The sequence below is a fragment of the Elaeis guineensis genome, chromosome 6, assembly GCF_000442705.2.
Source record: "Elaeis guineensis isolate ETL-2024a chromosome 6, EG11, whole genome shotgun sequence".
Classification (NCBI taxonomy): domain Eukaryota; kingdom Viridiplantae; phylum Streptophyta; class Magnoliopsida; order Arecales; family Arecaceae; genus Elaeis; species Elaeis guineensis.
Window position 1 is genome coordinate 24,026,309 of NC_025998.2, and position 22,601 is coordinate 24,048,909.

General features: G+C 36.0%; 1 protein-coding gene across 2 annotated transcripts; it reads left to right on the forward strand.

The window, feature by feature from the left end:
• Positions 1-5,954: 5,954 nt before the first annotated feature.
• LOC140858541 (uncharacterized) lies at positions 5,955-22,489 on the forward strand. Of its 2 annotated transcripts, none has more exons than XM_073259369.1 (6): positions 5,955-6,426; positions 7,014-7,292; positions 7,371-7,629; positions 21,557-21,736; positions 21,854-22,009; positions 22,087-22,489. In XM_073259369.1, the coding sequence occupies exons 2-6, from the start codon at positions 7,021-7,023 to the stop codon at positions 22,258-22,260; spliced, it is 1,041 nt and encodes a 346-aa protein (XP_073115470.1). In that variant the 5' UTR covers positions 5,955-6,426; positions 7,014-7,020; the 3' UTR covers positions 22,261-22,489. The 2 variants fall into 2 exon arrangements, with proteins under 2 accessions (XP_073115470.1, XP_073115471.1); XM_073259370.1 differs by having other exon boundaries at positions 5,956-6,426; positions 7,054-7,292.
• The last annotated feature ends 112 nt before the right edge of the window (positions 22,490-22,601 follow it).

Below are 22,601 nucleotides of genomic sequence, written 5' to 3' on the forward strand. Positions count from 1 at the left end.
AAAATTTGAATCTGATTGCTAGAGACACAACCCTTTTAGGAAGGGGATCATGTGGTAGATTTTCAAAAGTTATTCAATTTCAAAAAAAATACATCAATCAGTCATCTATGACTAAGTTATAACCTCCTAAAGTTTGATTTGCAACTTAGCTTTTTGATATGGTAGATCTCTTTTCTAGATGTTATCCGGCCTTACTTATAGTGGTCAAACTAATTCATATTGAGTCCGTTCACCTTTTTATGTTACATTCACGTAGCTAGCTTGTTAAGATAGTATGGGTGCTTATGAATGAAGGTAATTTGATCAGATCGAGTTGAATTCTAATCAAGAAGGATGCAAATCAGGTCAAAAATTTATCGACTCAAACCTAACCTATTTATTAAATGAGTCAAAAATTTAGATCTAGATCTAACTTATTTATTGAATAGGTAATCCGAATTGACCATATGACTTATTTATTCAATAGGTAAAGTCAGATTAAATGGATTAAATAAGTTAAATGAGTCAGATTAAATATATCGAAAATAAATTAAATAGATTTTAAACAAGTTTTAAATAGGTTAAATGGATCGAGTCATAATCCGCCCCATTAAATGAGTCAATGATCTAAACCTATACCCATCCTATTTAATAAATAGGTTTAAACAGTTCGATATATTTATGACCCAAATCTATTTCTGTCAAATACGAACCTACTTAAAATGGATTGCTTGTTAGTCAAGTTGATGGCTTGGGTCATAAATTGCCACCCTTACTTATGGTTGAGGCCACAGCCCATCCTCCATCGTCTCTAAGGAGCCAAGCGATCTTTCATTAATAAAAAAATTAGGCCTCTTGTCATGCATACATTAGATACATCTGCATCGCCTCTGGTGTATACTTAATTTTCTTAGGCTCCCACATCTTTCCTATCATAAAATCTCTACAACTCAGCCCTTCACTTATTAAAGGATTCATGTGTATTTCTCAAGAAACGAGAAGGATAGTGCATAGAAGCTTGCGTAGGATTGGATTCTAATGAGCACTGGTTGGAAGGGGTTTGAATATTTCTTCTGCTTATGATTGTTGCTCACATGTGGAGGAATCAGTGGCCAATGCTCTCTTTCAATGCCCCAAAGAATTACAGTTTGGCAGTTATGTAACATATCTTGCATAGTTTTTTCGACACAATCCCCAGCAGAGGCTTTTCTAGTTTATTTGAAAACATGTGGGCATAGAATAGGTAGGAACCAGCGTATTCAAGTTGCTTACATGTTCTTGAGGGAAAAATGAGGATGATTCCCCATTAAGGTTATCATTTATAGATTTGATTAATAGCACGTAGATCCAAGTCATTGGGTCCCAGTTATCGTGTGACATGAAGTGGAGTTGGGTATGCGCCACCTCGCCTGTAGATCTCGGATGTCCATTAGAAAATAAACACCACTTTATTCAATTCTTGGATCCCAGCGTCCCCCATTTCCGTGAGTAATATTTGCTCCCCTACGCGTGCGGCCTCCTTGGCATGTAGTTTTCTGCTGTCAAAGCTTGGGTTGTTGTCAACTTTCGCTTCTCCTTCTTCTCATTTTTCTTCTTTTTCCGATATTTGTCTTGGTACGGCCTTTGCAGTTCATCATTCCTTTTGGAGCCTCTAGAATGATCTATTCCTTCGTATCAGATTCGTGGACCATTACCCATCAAGACAAATGCATCAGGAAACTATTGCATCAGGGTGCCGATGACAGTTCCTTGCCCTTCCTCCTCCTCCTCCTCTTCTTCTTTTCTTCTTCTCTTCCTCTCTTACGCCTGGTTCTCTTCTCTTGTCAACAAGGAAAAAAATAAGGGAAAGAAGGAAAGAATGGAAGATATAGAGGAGAGACCCTCTATCTCTTCCTCCCTCTTTCCGCGCGTGTGTGTAAGTGGGTGGGAAAAAGGAAAAGAAAAGAGAAGAAAAAGAAATACCAAGAAGAAAAAAAAAAAAAAAAAAGAAAAGAAAGGAAGGGGAATCTTCTTTTCCATCCCTTCTCTTCTTCTTTTTTGTCACTGCCGTAGGTTGTGGCCATTGCCATGGATGAGCTCTCAAGCAGGTAAGAATATTAATTGCTTATTTCTATGGCCTATTTTTACTTAAAGATTAATGTGTAAGTATTAGAATTTTTAGTATGTAGTTAATTTCTATTAGAAATTAAATATTAAATAGTAGAACTATGGCATGCAGTGGATTTTTGCATGTGTTAGTTAGTCAATAGTTGATAAAATGAGTAATGGGGTAAAAAAATAGAAATTAAAAAGTATTGTAACAAGAAAATTTAAAAAAAATAGATGCTTTATTTTGGGGGCAGATTAACTCTGCTCAGGGTTAATCCGAGAATGTTAATTCTATATTGATTAATTAATTTAATATGAAATTTTAATCGAAAAGTGCTGACTTATGAATCAACTTGAGGGTAAAGTTTGAGAATTTTTAGATGATTCTAGATAGGATAAATAATTAGTAAAAAAAAACTATTGTGAGAGGAAAAGATTGAAGGAGAGGTTGTAGCATCCTCTCTTTATCTCTTTTTTTTTTCTCAAAATAGTAAAATTTTAAGAATTAGAAGCCTTAAGAAGGTTGAGAATATTGTTAGAAAGTAGTTTAAAATATTGTTATGGCTGGTTAACTTAGTCGAGGTTGTAGATTATCAGATTTTGAGAAATCATAGTAGAGTGGTTAATTATTTGGCTATTGGTATCTTGAGATAAGTAACAGTTATATTTTATAATTAATCAAAATTAAATAGATAATTATATCATCTTTGGATATGGTATAAATTATTGTAAGTAACGTTTACATTTTATGATTAACTGAAATTAAATGAACATTTAGATCACCTTTTGATACGTCATTAGTCATTATAAATAACATCCACATTCTATATTTGATTCGAATTAAATGGATCTTTATGTTATCTTTTGATACAATATCAATTATTATAAGTACTCCTGACATGTTATCATGATTAACTTGAATCAAATAGGAATCATTATATTCGGTTAAAATGATACCAATTATTATAGAGATATTCATATCTTATGATGGACTTTTATACTATTTACTGATTTTTATGTTCTAGAAAAATGGGCATAAAATTGCATTTCTAATATCACTCATTGCATCACTTTGATACATGGTCTGATTGAGATCATATTATATAACACATTTGAGTTGCATGTTAACATAAGTTAAATGAGTTTGATATATGTATTTGTTACTTATTAAGCTAGAAAACTCATAATTTTCCTTTGTTGTTCCAAATCTGGGGTTCAAAGGTTAGTTAGAATGGCATCTTGGGGTTAGTAAGATCCCAGGCCATTTTTGTAGTTAAAAAAATTGATTTATTTAACTATATATATATTATGATGATTTTTTGAATTGTATAACTAATCCATCCATTAAAAGCTTTGAATTGTAAAAGTTCGAATGAAAAATCCTAAGCTAGCATGTTTGGTGGTGTAGTTAAATATATATGAGCATATGGACTAATAGTTGAGTACTTTGATATTTACTACTTTTTATACGTGAATGATATAAACTGCAGGTTATACTGATTCATTGACAGGTAATGTCTTGTATGCCTATAAGGATGGTTCTCTATAAATGTGCGGCGACTGCTTACACTCTCGATATTAAAATCCAGATTTGGGGGCATGACAAGTAGACAAAAATCCAAGCCAAATAGGGCCCTTGGATGCTATGACAAACACTTTTGTCAAGTGTGATGCGAATGAGGCTGCGGAAAGTCATTAACGCATATAGGTGCTCCACCCTTAAGGAGTTGAGTGGTTGACCTTATCTCCAAGAGAATAATTTCTCAAACAAAATTATAAAAATAAAAAAAAGTGTTAGTAGCATGGGAAAGAATGATCACCATGTTGTGACAAAAGAAAATGACAATGAAAATATATGAGCATTAACATTTCAACATACTCTGTGACCACATTCTCTTGCTAGTTGCCAAACCATATTTTCAAGCAAGCAAAGGATCTATATTAAGGTAGGACACAGCATACGCATTTATATCCATTGTATATCACATGATTTATATATCTCTTTAAATGTTATTGTTGGCTTTTGAGTAGATTCACTTATGAGTCATGAATCGAATAGGAGCAGCATGACATTAGGATTGTGGGACTCATGTGATGTATCATACCCTTCTCTTTTAAATATATATATGTACACACACATATATAAATCATGTGTATAAAAATGTGTTTGTATATATATATATATATATATATATATATATATATATATATATATATATAATATATATATATATATATATATATATATATATATATATATATTTCTATGACTTAAGCTCAAGTTATACTTGCTGTAACTTTGATAAAGTTAAATTTTTTTAATTAAATAATAAAAATCCTACGTCAATGATCTCAGTTGTTGGATATAATCTATTAGCTCCAGATTGCTTATATACAGAAAATTATATAATTTGAAAATTTTTAACTCATGCATCATTAAATGATCAAAAATTATATTATTTAAATTATTTATTTTTTAACAACTTGATGCATAATCTAGAAGGTCTCTAAATTATATGATTTTTAATTTATAAATAATTTAGAGATAACAATTCATATCCAATGCTCGGATTGTTGATATGAAACTCTCATTGTCTAATTGAAAAAGTTATACTTGATGCAACTTGATCCAGAACCACCCCCTCCCCCCCCACATACATACATATACATACATATACGTACGTATGTACACACACATACACCAAGAGACATGGTGCCTTTTTTTTTTTTTTTCACTGTAATATATATGGATTCATAAGACCCCAAAAAGACAAAAACGATAGTTGAAGAAACAAAAAGAATAAAATTGCACAGAAGATGCTAAAAATAAAAATCTAAAAAAGGATACTTCCATTGCATCCGCCATTGCCATGTTCTTGGTAGCAAGATGAATGGATGATATATTGAAAACACAATCCTCTTGAAGATTTGGAAGCTGATGCGCCGGCTGGTTTGCTTCTGTAGATATAGGATGCAGAAAAAGATAACAAGGACTTAGCACAATGCAATATATCAGATGGTGGAGGATGCAAAGATATTTTCTTTGTTTTCCGTTTCATATGATAATGTATCCAGTGAACAACGGTCCAATGGTCACCTTCAAGACAGACGTGTTGCAGATATTTGCTGACACTAACATTGCTTCCTAAGTAGCTCCCAACTCTATTTCTGGTACTAAATTAGCATGGATTCTTCTAGGTCCAACTTGCATGGTGTATCCACTAAAGTCCTTGATGATATATCCTGCCTCTGCCTCACCTTGTTTGTAAGATGCATGAAAGTAATTAACTTTTGGAGCGGGGGGGTGGTGGCGGGCGCGGGCGTCTAAGACATGATGCTTTTCAATGGAGTAACACCACCCATGGATCAACAACCTAAAATTTTTGCTTGAAATGCATAAACCAAAGATAACGCGCTCCAAATCTAAAGGAGGAATATATTAAAAGATCAAAAATAAGATACCAGATCTTTATACGGTGTATCATGGCATGATGTGATGTCCTATCTAAGAAACTAATATTAGAGTTGATGTACTAGTACATGAGGTAAATCTAGCCGTTGCTTGGTCACGTTGTACAAAGATGGCAGGATGGCCGTCGATACTTTTTTTTTAATTACTTCTCTTAGATGAGATGAAGCATTCGTGTAAATCTTTTGTGGATATAATCGAAAGAGTCAAGAAAAAAATAAAAAAAGAATCCAGGGAAGATACAGAAATCAACACCGCGTTGGTCAATAAAACCTCCCCAAAGTGCCCTGCTGTAAAGGTGGCCATCCAATTCCGACAGTATTGATCTCACGGTAGGTATGTCTAAAAATAGTTTATCCAATACGTCTACAATTAATTAAACAAAACAAATAAAGCACTCTTCTTTTTCGCACTTTTAATCTTTCCTCCTTTCTCTCTCTCGCCCTTCGTCCTCGGCGTTCTCACCCAACAAACATAGGTGCAACACTCTCCAAGCGCCGTGTTCAAAGCCACCGAAGAGGAAAGAAGGGAGGGGAAGAAAAGGGAGCCTCTTTTATAGCTCGACAAAGGGAATAGAAGGGGCAGAGAGGGATAGAGAAAGGAAGGAAGAAAGAAAGCAAACCCTTGTAGAGGAGGAGGGTGGAACGAGGGGAGGGCTTCGATGAGCGTCGAACCCAATGCAAGTTCGGGCTTTGATTTTCTAAGGGGAAGAGAAGCGGGGAAAGATGGAACCTAAAGGGAGGTGATGAGAAGAAGAATAGGGAAAGAAAAGAGGATAAAAAGAACATAGGAAGGGGAAGCTTTTCTTTCATGCCCTTTACCCTTAAAGATTCAAGAAACGGAAAGAGAGGAAGGAGAGGATGATGGAGGACTGCTATTATTTCAATAAGGTAATTCTTGCATTTTTTTTTTCATTTTGATTTCTTGGTTATATAAGATTAACCTGTTTTTTTTTTTAGCCCGTGTTTTACAAAATTTCATTTTGATCAGAAAGTTGGCATCTTTTGGGGCTTTTTTGTTTGATTCCGTGAAAAAGATGCGTCCTTTTTATGTTTTGTTGGTGAGATTGTTATCTATCTCGTGCTTAAAAAAATTGTTTACGTTTTTTAGGTTAAAGCTTTGTGTTTTGATCTGGGTGTTCTTTGGTTTGTACCATATGAGATTTTTCTTTTTTTTCCTTTAAAATTTGCTCGTTTTCTTTAATCTGAGAGAGATTTGGATTGGTCGATTTTTTATTCTAAGATTGAATGTCTTTGATAACTCTGTTTTTCCATGGTTTTGTTCCCATTAAATATCACCCTTTTAAATTAATGCATTATTTTGAATCATCTTTTGTGTCTATTAGCCTTTCAGCTCATGATTTCTTTCTGATTTCTGATGCACAAAGATCCTTTTAGGAAATTCTTGTCTCATAATTTAGTTACGTCAATTGAATCATTTTGCATTCAGGTATCACATCTTTCTAAAATAGTTGCAGAGCTTACATGGTTGGTTTTCTGCCAACCCTTCTTATGCAGGATAGTCTCATCATAAAGCCTTCCAAGAAATATCCTCTGGTATTGTGGATGGCTGTGTTGGCCTTGGTAATGATCAGTGGCGTTTATATATGCATACTATGTTTAAGACAAAAGGGGATCCCAGAAACCTCCAATGTAATTAAGGTGAGATTTAAAGAACCACAACCCTGCCCTCATCCTGGCATTCCACAATCCGAGGTTCCTTATGTGCACTATCCAGAACCCACTACTTATAGGAGGTAATGATGGTTTCTTGGCCATTGATTGATTATCTTCGGTCAAAATCATGTTTTACAATTTTTTGGTGTATCCAACAGGAATGAGTGTGCATGCACAGCAGTTCGGTTCTTTGCGATTTTGTCAATGCAGAGGTCTGGAAGTGGGTGGTTTGAGACCTTGTTGAATAGCCATGTTAATGTTAGCTCTAATGGTGAGATATTCTCTGTCAAAGAAAGACGTAGTAATATTTCATCTATCGTGCGAACATTAGATAAAGTTTACAATCTGGACTGGTATAGTAGTGCTTCTAAAAATGAATGCACAGCTGCTATTGGCTTCAAATGGATGCTTAATCAGGTAAAACCACATATTTCTTTTTTTTTCCTTAAATTATGAATCCTGTAAGAATATGTTACATGAATTCAGCTGAACTTTATTATGTAATGAGATTACAAAATACTATTCTTCTTCTGTACAAACTCTGAGTTCTTCTATTGGAGCTGTGGAACTGACCTATACTAAATTAATTTGCTCTCTCTATCTCTCTCTCTCTAGTTTAAAATTTTACGGTCCTGCAGTCATCTATATTACTATCTGTGTCAACTTTTGATCTCTGAGAATTCAGTTTTTTAAGATGGGAAAGCTGTTTCCTAGTTCCGAACATTAGGAGTATATATGTTTATTGCATGCTTTTTCTTGTTCATACTTTCTGGAGCCTAACTGTGCCCTTATTTTTTTGGCAAAGAGTCAATCTGTTTGGATGCTAAACCAACTAGACCTCAAAACAATAGAGTTTGGTAGGAAAAACAGAAAAAAATGACTCTGCAAAATCTTATGGTGTGGAAGGTTGAGCTTCTAATAATCTTCTCAGAAACTAAGACTTTTAAGAACCTTTAAAAAGTGGAGCCTTTATGTTATTGGGTACTCTGAATTGCTGTAAATTGATTAGGTCTTTTTGACATAACTGCGTAGGATCAGATTGCATGAAAGTGCTCTTTTAAAGTGTGGAGTAATGCCAACTAAAGACCCAGTTCAGGTTGAAATTTTATTCAGGAAGTGGTTATTTGGAAATAACACCAAAGTGAAGGTATCTAGACAAGAAGGATATAAATGACAGTTGTTATTGAAATTCAACTTTAAAATATATAAGATATAGGATGGAAAAATGAGTAGCTGATGGTTGCATGTGAAGAAAAAGAGAACTTGTAGCCGCATCATGGAGAATATAAAAATGTTATTAATTGGAGATAATATGTCTAGCCAAATTTTCAATTAATAAAATTGGGAAATATAATATGATGTAGATAGACTTCCTAAAGGTTGCAAGGATGAGGTTAGGAAAAAAGGAAGTAATTTGTTGATTGTACAATAGTGATGGTTTTGTACTTATTTGTTAAATAGTACCCTAAATCAGGATGCAAAAGAGATTTCACTTTTTGCAAATTATCTTAGCCAATGTGGTGAGCATTTATTTACTTTTTTTTTTATTTTGCTCCGAGTCATTTTTTTTCTTTAGGGCACCTTTTGTTGTGGGTAAATATTATGGGAAAGTTAGTCAACTTTCCATCGATCAATTTACCCATATTCTCATGCTTTTCAAGATGAGTAAGTTACTTTCCATTGATAGCATTTGTCCATAAAATGGGAGAAAAATCTTATCCACTTAAGGGGTGGCTAAATCATTTTTTCATTAGTTAGTAAAGTAGGTATTTAATTTTATTCTTAAAATGCCACATCCTGAATTTCAATACCTCCATAATTCAATGCCTAATAACTCAGTCATCCACTTTCTCCAAACCTAAAAAGCATAAAGGACATTATGGAAAATATAGATCGATTTTAGCAACTTACCAGGAAAGGAGTTATTCCAAAGAATATGGATAATAGATTTCGAAGCCACTTTCTCATGCATAAAAGAATATGGATAAATTATTTTCTATCTAAATGTTGCTTGAAAAATATTTATCTAGGAAATATAGATTTTTAGATAAATTTTTTACCCATTAAAGAACGGACCCTTAATGGTTTGTAGACAGATCTAAAGGATTTTGCATTCCAGGCAAATGAAGGAGTGTGATTTGCTCAACAATAGAGAGGGAGTGAATATTGTGAAAATCAAATATTTTTCATATCATGGTTGTATGCATTACGATACGTGGTGCATTTTACAAGTAAATCCCCTATTGTTTTGCTGTTTCCCTTGTGGAGGTATTGAACTAGAGATGCATCAGCATCTTTAAGTTCCATGGTGAGAGGGGCCTAGTCAAGTAGTTTGCCAAAGTTGTAACTCACAGATACTAGGGACCCTTGTTGGGATGATCATGGAAATTGATCTAATTGAGGTGTTTGCCAGGCGGACTGGATGCAACAAGAGGAAACCTGAAAGTTTTAAACTTAATCTTCTTTTTTGCATGGAGACACACATTCCTGGACTAAAGTTATGGTGATCTGAGACTGAAGCACTGTAACTTAGAAAAATATTAACTCTTTGTAGGCAGTCAAACTTGTGCTAAATAATGCAACACCTTTCTCAATTTTGATAATGCTTCACTCACTAAGATCCCAATATAGTTGATCATCTACAGAAACATCATGAAATACTCTTTTTTGGAGAGAGGAGCACTTGTCTAAGACAATGGGATGCTTGAAATTAGGAAACTTGACTTCCTTGTTAGGGAAATACTGATGACTATATGGAGGAGGAGAGTGAAAGGTTGAAAAAGGTTTAGGAAATTGGAAATGAATGCGTGTAGTGTCCAACTTTGGGAGGACATCTCGGGTTGGCCTGAACCTATATAGGCATTTTCTTCTAACTTGTATTTCATAGTCATGAATCTGAGGTGTGTCGTAGTCTGTGGTTGTTCTTTGGTGTATGGCCTTCCAATGAATATTTCAGTAAAAAACTAATGTTGTGGTTCTGTAATTTGGGAGGCAGAGACGATGATAGAAAGGAGAGGAGGATTTGGTGTTTTATTCAAAAGAGGTGTTCTTTTTTAGGTATTAGCTAGTTTGGCATGTTCCCTACCTATGTAGCCTAGTGTTAGGATATGGGATGTTATAGGAATCATTCCTATCCTTGGCTACTGATTTTTTGGAAACCTTCTATTGATCAACAACAGTTAGTGCAAAATCATGGTGCTTATCTTGACCGCATTTTTCTTCTTTTCTTTCACTTTTCCGTTTCTTCATCTTTTCTTCCTTTCTTTCTTTCCTTTTTTCTTCCTTTTCTTCATCTTTTCTTTCTCCACGAGGATAGATTTCGAAGTCTCAGCCCTATGTCAGTCCTGTTTTTTCACATGAATGGAATGAGACAATCAAGATGCCCCCCTTCTTGTTAGAACTTAAAGTCAAGATTAGTAGTGTGGATGATATAAGATTGGTGAAAGGTGGTGATGCTAGGAAGTGATATCCATATATTGGATGATGAATGCTAATAGAAATAGAAATAGATTTTGAAGAATTTTATTTAGTCATGTTGCTTTTATACCTTCATTAAATTTACATGATTGGGGTCGAGAATAAAGAAAAAAAGCAAAGAGAATGGTATAACACTAGTTAAAACAGAACATGTGAATGATTGTGCAAGAAGCTTGTATAATATGTTCGAAATAGCTTATTAAATGAAAATCTAAAGAATATAAAATCAGCAAATGATTTTGATAGAATTGTGGTTCTAGGTCATGAGAAGTAAAGTATTTTAATAGATAGATATATACCTTGTTTGTTAGATGAATTTATATATGTGAGGATTGCTTTAATAACCTAGGACCTTGTGAAAAAAAGCTAACTAGAAGTTATTATTTGGATTCTTTGGCCTTGTATGAGTACCTAAGATCTATACAATACTCATCCGATGTAGGATGAAACACACATCTGCATAGGTTCTCACATACTTCCTCCATTTATGTCCTAGCATACTTGACAGGCTAAGGGTCTAGATCCATTCACAAGTACCATAAGTCTAATCACAAATACCACGATTAGCTTGTGGTCAGCCAAAATGGGCCCGTGCTATGATCTCCTAGTCCATATGGGCCATGGACCAAGTCCCTTCTAATATCATTTATAACAACCTAGGGCCTCATCCAAAAAAACTAGTCATGAAGGCATTATTAGGATTTCTTGGTTCTATATAAGTATCCAAAAACCACCCAATGCATAGTCGATATGAGACTAAACAGACACTAGCGTGGGTCCTCACAATTCTATTTCAGTTTATGTCTATGGTAAACCTAGAGATGAATGCAATTCCTTTTAATAAACCTAGCCTTCATTGCTCTTTGTCAATCTCTGTTAAAACTTTGAAAGCTTTCTGTTGCATAGGCATGAACTACATGGTCAACAAGGTCAGTTTGCTACATGCCAATTGGTCTTATAGGTTTAACAGCCCAACTTTTTTTCTTGCCTGAGGTATCTTTGACCAGGAATTCATCACCAATAGAAGGAATAGATGCCAAAATGAAACTGATTTCGATATGCCATCAAACTTTGAATTATTGTCCGTTGATTTATCAGTTGAGGTTTATAACCATATACCTGAGAGATCTTTTTGTTCCCTTTATTTGTTCTTTTTCCTTTGAGGGAAGGGGGGAGAGTAGAAACACTGCGGCTATTCCATTTAAAATATATAATATAAAAATTTATTAGCTGAATTGTGACATGTCACATTTAGTATCTTTTGGAACCTCACTGCTCCATGATTTATTCATGGCTGTGGTTTTGTAGCTGTTCCACTAACTAATCTGAATTTGTAAGCTATTTAATCTGTTTGACATCTCTTTACACTGAACTACTAACAGAACAACTTTGGAGATGGGGTCCCCATTATGCTGTGGCTTGAGCATTATTATGAGTCAATGGCTCCTATATGTTTAGGTCTGCTGCCTCCTGTAGTGCTGCGAGGACAGCATCTAACTCGGTCAAAAAGTTTCGCTGATGACAAGCTACAAAGTTTGCTGCTTCTAAGTATTTTCACTTTTTTAAAAAAAATTATTGTCACTGTCTCCCTAGTCTTTTGTCGAATCAAAAGGCATCACAGAAGAACTTCATAGTCTTGTCTTCTATTATGGTTTTTGATTATGCCTTCATTTGTTTCTTCCATAATTTTAATTTCTATAGCTCCCTCTGTAACCTTGTTAATTAGTGCTTGAAGGTGTAAAAACTTTCATATGGTTTTTGAAAAATGTGTTTCTCCAGATCATAGTGTTTAAAACCTTACAACCAAAATTATAATGTCCTGTCCAATCCAAGTTTCAACTGAAATGAATGGGCCCAAATTTGTTACATATATGGTTTTTATGCTTTTTTTAATACAAAAAACAAGATTTTTGGAAAATAACTTTTTTAAATGATTTTCTGAATGGTTTCATTATTTGTTACTTTTTTGATTTTTGTACAGTTTTTAACTGAATTGCAAAAAGTAGAGTTGAAATCAACGCTTATCTTATCCTCTGAAATTGAACCCAGATTCTCAGTTTTCAATATTCAACAATTGCATCGCAAATACTAGGGATTTTGCTGTACATTTTCCAAAAGAAATGTTTCGTCTGACTATTCTGAGATTCATTATGTTTCTGTAAATGGTTTACTTTAATTCCATATATGTTTGTAACTTATTTTCACAAATTGGAGTGCTTTAAAGTACTGTATAAAAATCAAACCGATATCCCCATCCTAATCCCACAAAATGGATTTGTATCTGAACAGTTAAATAAGACTTCAGTGAGTGATGAGGCTTTCTCAAGAAATAATTTTACCAGAAGAGGAAAATTAATTTTCTAAATACTGTTCCATTTCCAGAGTTCTTTTGCCTTTTCTTCATCCAGTTTCGAACTCCATCTAGGTGGTTAGCTTCACACTAATTCTTCCCTAACTTTAGCAATTTGGTTAGTGATGGGAGGGCCATTTGTTGAGGCCACTCCATTACTTATGTAGCAGAAAAAGTTTGAGAGTGCAGAGGGAGAATTTAAACATGTTATTATCAGAGTTTACCTTGAGTATATATATAAGGTGAATGAATTGTATTGAACTTGTTGGAATTTTGTTTGGTGGACGTAACATATGTGAGAAGCTATATATATATGGTTAATATCTTGGTGTAATAATCTCTGTACCTGAGGAGCTATATATGGATGTAACATATGTGAGAAGCTATATACATACTGAGGGCTGACTGAATAGCTGTCAAGCTAGCGCTTCACCACTCATGTTGTAATCTTTGTACCCAAGGAAACTAAAACTGGTTGAGGTCCTTATATATTTTATCTGGTTTGAAGTTTGAGAATTGAGAATTTAAAGAATTTTCGAAGGAAGCTAAACAATTGCAGATTATATCTATGAGCACTTAGTTTATAGCTATTTTAGAGCCTAAGATCTAATTGTCATAGTGTTATAATTCTGTCAGGAATGCTTTTTTGTGCTACTCTGTTTCTCTCTTTTTTTGGATGCTAAATATCTTCTTACGACTGATGATGAGAGGGTGACCTCCATTCGTCTTATTATTTTTATCATTGTTCTTTACAATACTTGTCACTTCAAAACAGAAAAGGGAAAAGTGAATTTTTAAGTCTTTATCTTGGAATAATGTTAAATCTAATCTTCATAGTTGGTGTGGCAGATTTTTTTTAATTGTTCTGTGTTAATGGGTGTCCTCAATTCTATTAGGTCTTTTCCTTTTTTGGGATTGGATCCTCTATGCTAAAATTTTAAGAATTAGAGATTGACAGAAAAAAGGAAAATGAATCTTCTCTTAGTAATTGTCATTTTGAAAAAGCTAGCTCATAAAACCTTTTAGTATGAGAACTTAGATAAAGGAAAATAATATCTTTGAACAAGTTCTAGTATTTGAAACTGGACTTTTTTTATTTGTGGAATGAAAGCTTGTCAAAGTGGGCCAGATGGGAAAGACTCACATTCTGATTCTGCGATAAAATAAAATTTTGGAAACCTGGATATGACTTGATTATCTTGATTTGAATGTGGCTTCCTTGTCTTAAAATTCCATTCCCTTCCCTGGACCATGCACTTTCTATCATCATCACCTCCACTATCTGCTGCAATGACCAGCTATAGTCCCATGACACCCATAATGCACTGCTTTTGTCACCAGTCATACGCTATCACCACATAGTTGCTATCCTTCATATGATGTCTCGCATACGTCACCCATCAATTGCCATCCCACCACTTTCAATGGAATACAATCAAAGTCAGCATCTATAACATCGATGACAGAGATTTTTTGGTCGTGTTTCGTGCCCAAGAAACTACTCATCCTCACAAAAATTAGGTTACTTCAGACTAGGTTGGTTTGAATTGCTGGAGCAATGCCGTGTTGTGTACATACATACATACATACATACAATATTTATATGTACACATATATATGTATGTAAGGTAGCCTTGTTTGTCTAAGGGACATCAGGCCAGGTTGGCTTGAATTGGCTGGAGGAGTGTCCTGACACCTAGAACTTTTTTTTTTTAGAAAAGGTGCCCTATTTTGTCTGGTTCATAATGCATTATAACATTGTTATGGGTTTTATATGCATCAAGCTAACTCCTTTTACTGTGTCTAGTGTGGATTCTTTGGGATAATGGGTAGTATTTTCTGTGCTTAGTGAATCTTGCAAAAAAACAAAAGGAATAGAGGAGAGAAGGGAAGAAATTAGGAAGAGGAAGAGAAATTAGCCATTTTAGAGAGAGAGAGAGACAGAGAGAGAGAGAGAGAGAGAGAGAGTTTTGCAAAGGCAGCTCGGCAGGGAAATTGTGCTAGTCGTCATAATGGGTAAGAATTTAAGAGCTACCAGTACAAGGTGTGCAGGCTAGACCAGTAACGTTTTGTCAAAAAGAAAAGTCTATTTTTTAAATAAAAATTAAACAAATGACTTAATATGCTGTGCCAATCCAGTGTTGGGTGCCAATGGCTGGCGTGCCTGCTTGGCTTGCCTTACTGTGCTGTGCTGGTGTACATGCAGTGCCAGGCTGAAACAAAATATTACAAGATTTGAAAGTCTTTTTTGATAAAAAATAAAAAATGACTTAGTATATGCTGTGCCAAACTAGCGTTGGGTGCCTGCCAACCTAGTGTTGGGTGCCTATATTGACCTGGTGTGGTGTGTACCAGTCAGCAGATCAGTACTGGCAACCATGACAGTGGGACAATGGAAATAGGCTGGACCAACTTTCTCTGACTTTATTTTCCTTTAACTAGAGAAATGATTTAGCACTTTAGGTTGTCTAGAGTTAAGTCCCTTCCAGGAGCACTTTATCGATAAGATGAACTGATGCTTACACTAAGATGTTGATGCTCCTACATGCATTTGTCTAAAGACGGAAAGAGATAAAAGTCATACACTTGTTAGCAAAACCTTTATATCTATGCTATATGAAATCCTTGAGAGACCCTAGGTTCTCAAATGCTGTATGTATGTGAGCTTTGCTAGATTACTAAACAAGCCAAGGTTGAGCAGGGCCTAGCTTGCTCGAGCTTGTCTCATTTACATCCCCAATGTCAATGAGTCCCCCTATGAGCACGGCCCACCTTTATTCTAACATTTGGAACTCTTGAGTTTTTTGGTGGTAATCCTAAGAAGATTTGGACAAGTTTACTTCATCAGCGCAAATTGGTTTCCTGTGTAGTGAATGAACTTTCCACATGGATAAGCCCTGCATAAAATTCATATAGAATGAAGAACAGAACCCCCTGTATGCATGTTAAATTTTATCTTGCAGAAATCTAGAAAAAGTATAAACTTGGGACATAATGCTTGTTTATCTTTTTTATTTATGCTTGCTTAGATTATCCAACAAGAAGTTTGGTCTTGTGCTGCTGCATGGTGTTGGGTTGGGTCTCTCCTATGTGGAGAATGGCCCAAAGCCTATATGGGTCAAAACCCATATTGATGACTCATTTTTATTTTGCTCCAAAAGAAACCCTAGTGTTTAAAAAAGGTAATTTTGGAGAGCACCCACGGAGAAAAAGAGTTTTTGAAGATCAGAAACATAAGACGGCAAAAAGAGAGATCGTTCCTCTTTCAGATTTTTTTGTGCAGCCTTCGCAAAAGTGGTTGCCGGGAATTCGTTCACCATTGGATCAAACTGAAATTTGGTCTGCATATTCTCGACACCTGGTTCTTCAATCTGGACGGTGGAGATCGGAATTGGAGTCCTTTTTCTTTGGTTTCTGCTTGCCGTTTTCTTCAGAATTTTTCTATTTTCTGGTAATATCTTCTCAACTTCACTTGTTGCATCATTAGATGTTTGTGGCTGCCAAGAATATTGATTCTTGATGATTTATTGTGTTGAGAAGTTGATGTATGCCTCTGGTTGTTGATAACTAGAGAGGAATCTTGTGTATTCCCATTATTTGATTATAGTGGAAGTTGTGGGTGTCGGGCCGTGGTTTTTACTCCTCATATTGAGGAGGTTTTCCACGTAAATCTTGGTGTTTCTGTGTTTGATTTGTTCGCTGCATCTTTCACATATTTTGCTTGGTTTCTCTACTTGTTAAATTTCCATCAAAGTGGTATCAGAGCCAGGTTCGTTGATTCGTTGTCCTGTGTCGAACAATGGAAGTTAATTCAAGTAGAATGATCAATTTGAATGGATCTAATTATGCTGTTTGGAAATCAAAAATGGAGGATGTTCTTTATGTGAAAGGATACCACTTACCTGTGTTTGCTTCTGAAAAACCTGTTGATAAAACTGATGAAGAGTGGAACTTGATACATAGACAAGTATGTGGATACATCAGACAGTGGGTTGAGGATAATGTATTGAACCACATTATTGGAGAGACACATGCACGAACTTTGTGGACTAAGCTTGAGCAGTTATATGCAGGGAGGACTGGAAATAATAAGCTGTATTTAATCAAGCAGATGATGGCTTTGAAATATAGAGATAATACCCCCATGACAGATCATCTGAACACCTTTCAGGGAATCATAAATCAACTAGCTGCTATGGGTATTAGATTTGATGAGGAAGTGCAGGGCTTATGGCTTCTTGGTACACTACCGGACTCATGGGAGACGTTTAGAACGTCGTTATCTAACTCAGCTCCTAATGGTGTGATCACAATGGATATGGCTAAAAGTAGTGTTTTGAATGAAGAGATGAGAAGAAAGTCACAATATTCCTCTTCACAGTCAGATGTTCTAGTTGCTGAGACCAGGGGGAGAAGTAAGAGCCGTGGGCCGAAGAATAAAGAAGGTAGCAGAAGCAAGTCCAGAAATAAGTTTGCAAATATTGAGTGCTATCATTGTGGTAAGAAAGGGCACATCAAAAGATTTTGCAGACAGTTAAAGCGAGAGAACAAAAATAATAAAGATAAAGAAAAAAATAATGATGATAACAACAATGAAGGACGAGTTGCCACCACTACCGAAGATTTTCTTCTTGTTTATGATAGTGATATTGTCAACTTAGCATATGACGAAACTAGTTGGGTGATTGATAGTGGTGCTTCGACACATATTACTTCTCGAAAGGAGTTCTTTACATCTTACACGGCCGGTGACTTTGGGGTTGTGAAGATGGGTAATGACGGTGTTGCTAAAGTTATTGGCATTGGAGATGTTTGCTTAGAAACAAACAATGGTACCAGATTAGTTCTCAAGCATGTGAAGCATGTTCCAGACATCCGTTTGAATTTGATTTCAGCAAGTAAACTGGATGATGATGGTTTTTGTAATATTTTCTCCAATGGCCAGTGGAAACTCACCAAAGGTGCTATGGTTGTAGCTAGAGGCAAGAAGTTTTCCACTTTGTATTTGTTGCACGCAAGGCTCTCCAAAGATGTTGTTAATGCAGTAGAGAATATGAGTGAAACAGAGTTGTGGCATCAAAGACTTAGTCATATGAGTGAGAAGGGAATGGCTTTATTGGTCAAGAAGAATCTATTATCTGGCATGATGAGTACACATTTGCAGAAGTGTTCTCACTGCTTAGCAGGAAAACAGAATAGAGTATCTTTCAAGTCACATCCTTCTTCTAGACAGCAGAACATACTTGACTTGGTGCATTCTGACTTGTGCGGTCCTATGAAGACAAGTACACTTGGTGGTTCACTTTACTTTGCTACTTTCATTGATGACCATTCAAGAAAGTTGTGGGCTTATACTTTGAAGCATAAAGATCAAGTATTAGATGTCTTCAAACAGTTTCAAGCTTCAGTTGAGAGAGAGACAGGAAAAAAGTTGAAATGTATCCGTACAGATAATGGGGGTGAATATTCAGGGCCATTTGATGAATATTGCAAACAGCAAGGTATTCGGCATCAGAAAACACCACCAAAGACACCACAGTTGAATGGGTTGGCTGAGAGAATGAACAGAACATTGATTGAAAGAGTCAGATGTTTGCTTTCACAAGCAAAGTTACCTAGATCCTTTTGGGGAGAAGCTTTAAACACTGTTGTTCATGTATTAAATCTCTCACCATGTGTTCCTTTGCAGTTTGATGTACCCAACAGAGTTTGGACAGGCAAGGATGTTTTTTTATAATCATTTGCGGGTCTTTGGATGCAAGGCATTTGTGCATATTCCCAAAGATGAGAGATCCAAGCTCGATGTGAAGACAAAACAGTGTATTTTTGTGGGTTATGGTCAGGATGAGTTTGGTTATAGGTTTTATGATCCTATTGGCAAGAAACTCATTAGAAGTCGTGATGCTGTGTTTATAGAAAACCAGACAATACAGGATATTGACAAGACTGAGAAATCAGTGCCTCAATACACTGATAATTTGATTGATTTGGAGATAGTCCCTTCTACACCAGTCCTTGAACAATATGCAGATGAACCTGTAAACAATGAGACAGATGATAATGATCATGATCAGCCAGCAGTGATAGAAACCTCTCCAACAATGCCACTCAGAAAATCTACTAGAATACGACAGCCATCTACTAGGTATTCCACTGATGAATATGTCTTATTGACTGATGGAGGAGAACCTGAGAGTTTTGAAGAGGCTGTAGATAGTGAGCAGAAAAAGGAGTGGATTGAGGCCATGCAAGATGAAATGAATTCCTTGCATGAGAATAATACATATGGGCTAGTGAAATTGCCTAAAGACAAGAAGGCTCTAAAAAATAAGTGGGTTTATAGAGTTAAACATGAAGAACATAACTCTCATCCACGGTACAAAGCCAGATTGGTGGTTAAAGGATTCAGTCAGAGAAAAGGAATTGATTTTGAAGAAATATTTTCTCCTGTTGTGAAAATGTCATCTATTCGGGTTGTTCTTGGCTTAGCTGCTAGTCTTGATTTGGAGATTGAGCAGATGGATGTAAAAACTGCTTTTCTCCATGGTGATTTGGAGGAGGAGATCTACATGGAACAGCCTGAGGGTTTTAGAGTAAAAGGAAAAGAAGATTTTGTATGCAAGTTGAACAAAAGTCTTTATGGTTTGAAGCAAGCACCCAGACAATGGTACAAAAAATTTGAGTCAGTTATGGGGGAGCAAGGCTACACAAAAACTACCACTGATCATTGTGTTTTTGTGCAAAAATTCTCTGATGCTGATTTTATTATTCTTTTACTCTATGTTGATGACATGTTAATTGTTGGTAGGAATGCTTCTAGAATTGATGGCCTGAAGAAACAGTTGTGCAAGTTCTTTGCCATGAAAGACTTAGGGCCTGCTAAGCAAATTCTTGGCATGAGGATCACTAGGGAAAGAACTACAAAGAAACTGTATTTATCACAAGAAAAATACATTGAAAAGGTTCTTCAAAGATTCAAAATGGATAAAGCCAAAGCGGTTAGCTCTCCTTTCTCTATTGCTACTAGATTGAGTAGTAAACAAAGTCCTTCTACTGATGAAGAAAAAGAAGATATGCAAAGTGTGCCTTATAGTTCAGCAGTAGGTAGTTTGATGTATGCAATGGTATGTACGAGGCCAGACATAGCTCATGCAGTTGGCATGGTAAGCCGTTTTCTTTCAAATCCAGGGAGAGACCATTGGAATGCGGTGAAGTGGATTATGAGATATTTGCGGGGTACTTCTAGTCTGAGTCTTTGTTTTGGAAGTGAGAAACCTGTGTTAGTTGGTTACACAGATGCAGACATGGCTGGGGATGTTGATTCTCGCAAGTCTACCTCAGGCTACTTGATCACTTTTTCAGGGGGAGCTGTGGCTTGGCAATCAAGATTGCAAAAATGTGTTGCACTTTCTACCACAGAGGCAGAGTTTATTGCAGCTACTGAAGCTTGCAAGGAGTTGCTATGGATGAAGAAATTTCTTCAGGAACTAGGCTTCAAGCAAGATCGATATGTCCTATTCTGTGATAGTCAAAGTGCTATTCACCTTGCTAAGAACTCTACTTTTCACTCGAGATCGAAACATATTGATGTGAGGTACCATTGGATTAGAGATGTATTGAATGCTAAGTTGTTACTACTTGAGAGAGTATCCACTGATCATAATGGTTCGGATATGTTGACAAAGGCATTACCATCAGAGAAGATTAAAGCTTGTCGTCATATTGCTGGGATGACGACCCTCTCCACATAGTCGAGAGGGGGAGATTTGTTGGGTTGGGTCTCTCCTATGTGGAGAATGGCCCAAAGCCTATATGGGTCAAAACCCATATTGATGACTCATTTTTATTTTGCTCCAAAAGAAACCCTAGTGTTTAAAAAAGGTAATTTTGGAGAGCACCCACGGAGAAAAAGAGTTTTTGAAGATCAGAAACATAAGACGGCAAAAAGAGAGATCGTTCCTCTTTCAGATTTTTTTGTGCAGCCTTCGCAAAAGTGGTTGCCGGGAATTCGTTCACCGTTGGATCAAACTGAAATTTGGTCTGCATATTCTCGACACCTGGTTCTTCAATCTGGACGGTGGAGATCGGAATTGGAGTCCTTTTTCTTTGGTTTCTGCTTGCCGTTTTCTTCAGAATTTTTCTATTTTCTGGTAATATCTTCTCAACTTCACTTGTTGCATCATTAGATGTTTGTGGCTGCCAAGAATATTGATTCTTGATGATTTATTGTGTTGAGAAGTTGATGTATGCCTCTGGTTGTTGATAACTAGAGAGGAATCTTGTGTATTCCCATTATTTGATTATAGTGGAAGTTGTGGGTGTCGGGCCGTGGTTTTTACTCCTCATATTGAGGAGGTTTTCCACGTAAATCTTGGTGTTTCTGTGTTTGATTTGTTCGCTGCATCTTTCACATATTTTGCTTGGTTTCTCTACTTGTTAAATTTCCATCACATGGTGATATTGAGATTTCTTTTGTTGGGTCCACCTAAATTTTCTTTCTTGTCATGGCTACTTCAGGGTCTCATGCAGCACCATGATGAAATAGTCAAATACTTCAATCAGAGAGGGGTCTCTGCAATATTCCTCTTTCGAAGAAACCTACTTCGCCGCATGGTCTCTGTACTTGCAAATACGCATGACCGGGATGCCAAGCAACTAAATGGGACCCATAAAGCTCATGTGCATTCAAGGGATGAGGTCGTGGTTTTGCATTTTATATGGAGATATATTAGTACTTTCTTAATAAATAAAAAGAACCTCTGTTACTTCTAGTAGACTTGGATGTTGAAACGCATGGTGGTTAATGGCATGCAGGCTGATGTACTTGCAAGATATAAGCCCACAATCAATACAACTTTATTGGTTGCGGAACTGAAGCAGATGGATAAATGGGGTGCTGATGCTCTGGAGTACTTCAAGAGCACTCGCCACGTTGTTCTCTACTATGAAGATCTTGTGAACAAGAGGAATGTGAGTTCCTTCCCACATGTTCGACTCAGTACTATTACTCAAACCAGAGTAACCATAATAATTTTTGTTTCCTGCAGAAGGTGAAGGATGTTCTAAAGTTCCTTAGATTGCCAAAAAGGAAGCTTTCGAGCCGTCATGTAAAGATCCACACAAGACCGTTATCTGATCAGGTTGAAAACTGGGATGCTGTCTATAATACTCTGAAGGGAACAGAGTATGAGAGCTTTTTGCATGCTGACTATCAAATGTAGCAAGAAATTATCAGCTCAGCATGGTGGTTGTAACTAACTTACAATTGATTCTTTTTCCCCACAGGAGCCGGGTCCTCTGGTGCTGATCTCATTGTAGAAATTTTGATCATTTTTTTGCTAACATATTTCCTGCATGGGTTCTAAAGATATGTTTTGTTCCTCATGTTGTAAAACATTGCAATTCATATTCAAGTTGATGAATGCAAATTGGTAGTGAAAGTTGTGTCTCCCTTTGTTGCTATTATGTGGTTTAGTGTGTAATCAAAACCTTTTCTAAAACTTTTGGATTACTAATTTGAGCTGTTGATTTGGCCTTTCTAGCATATCACCTTATATAGCTA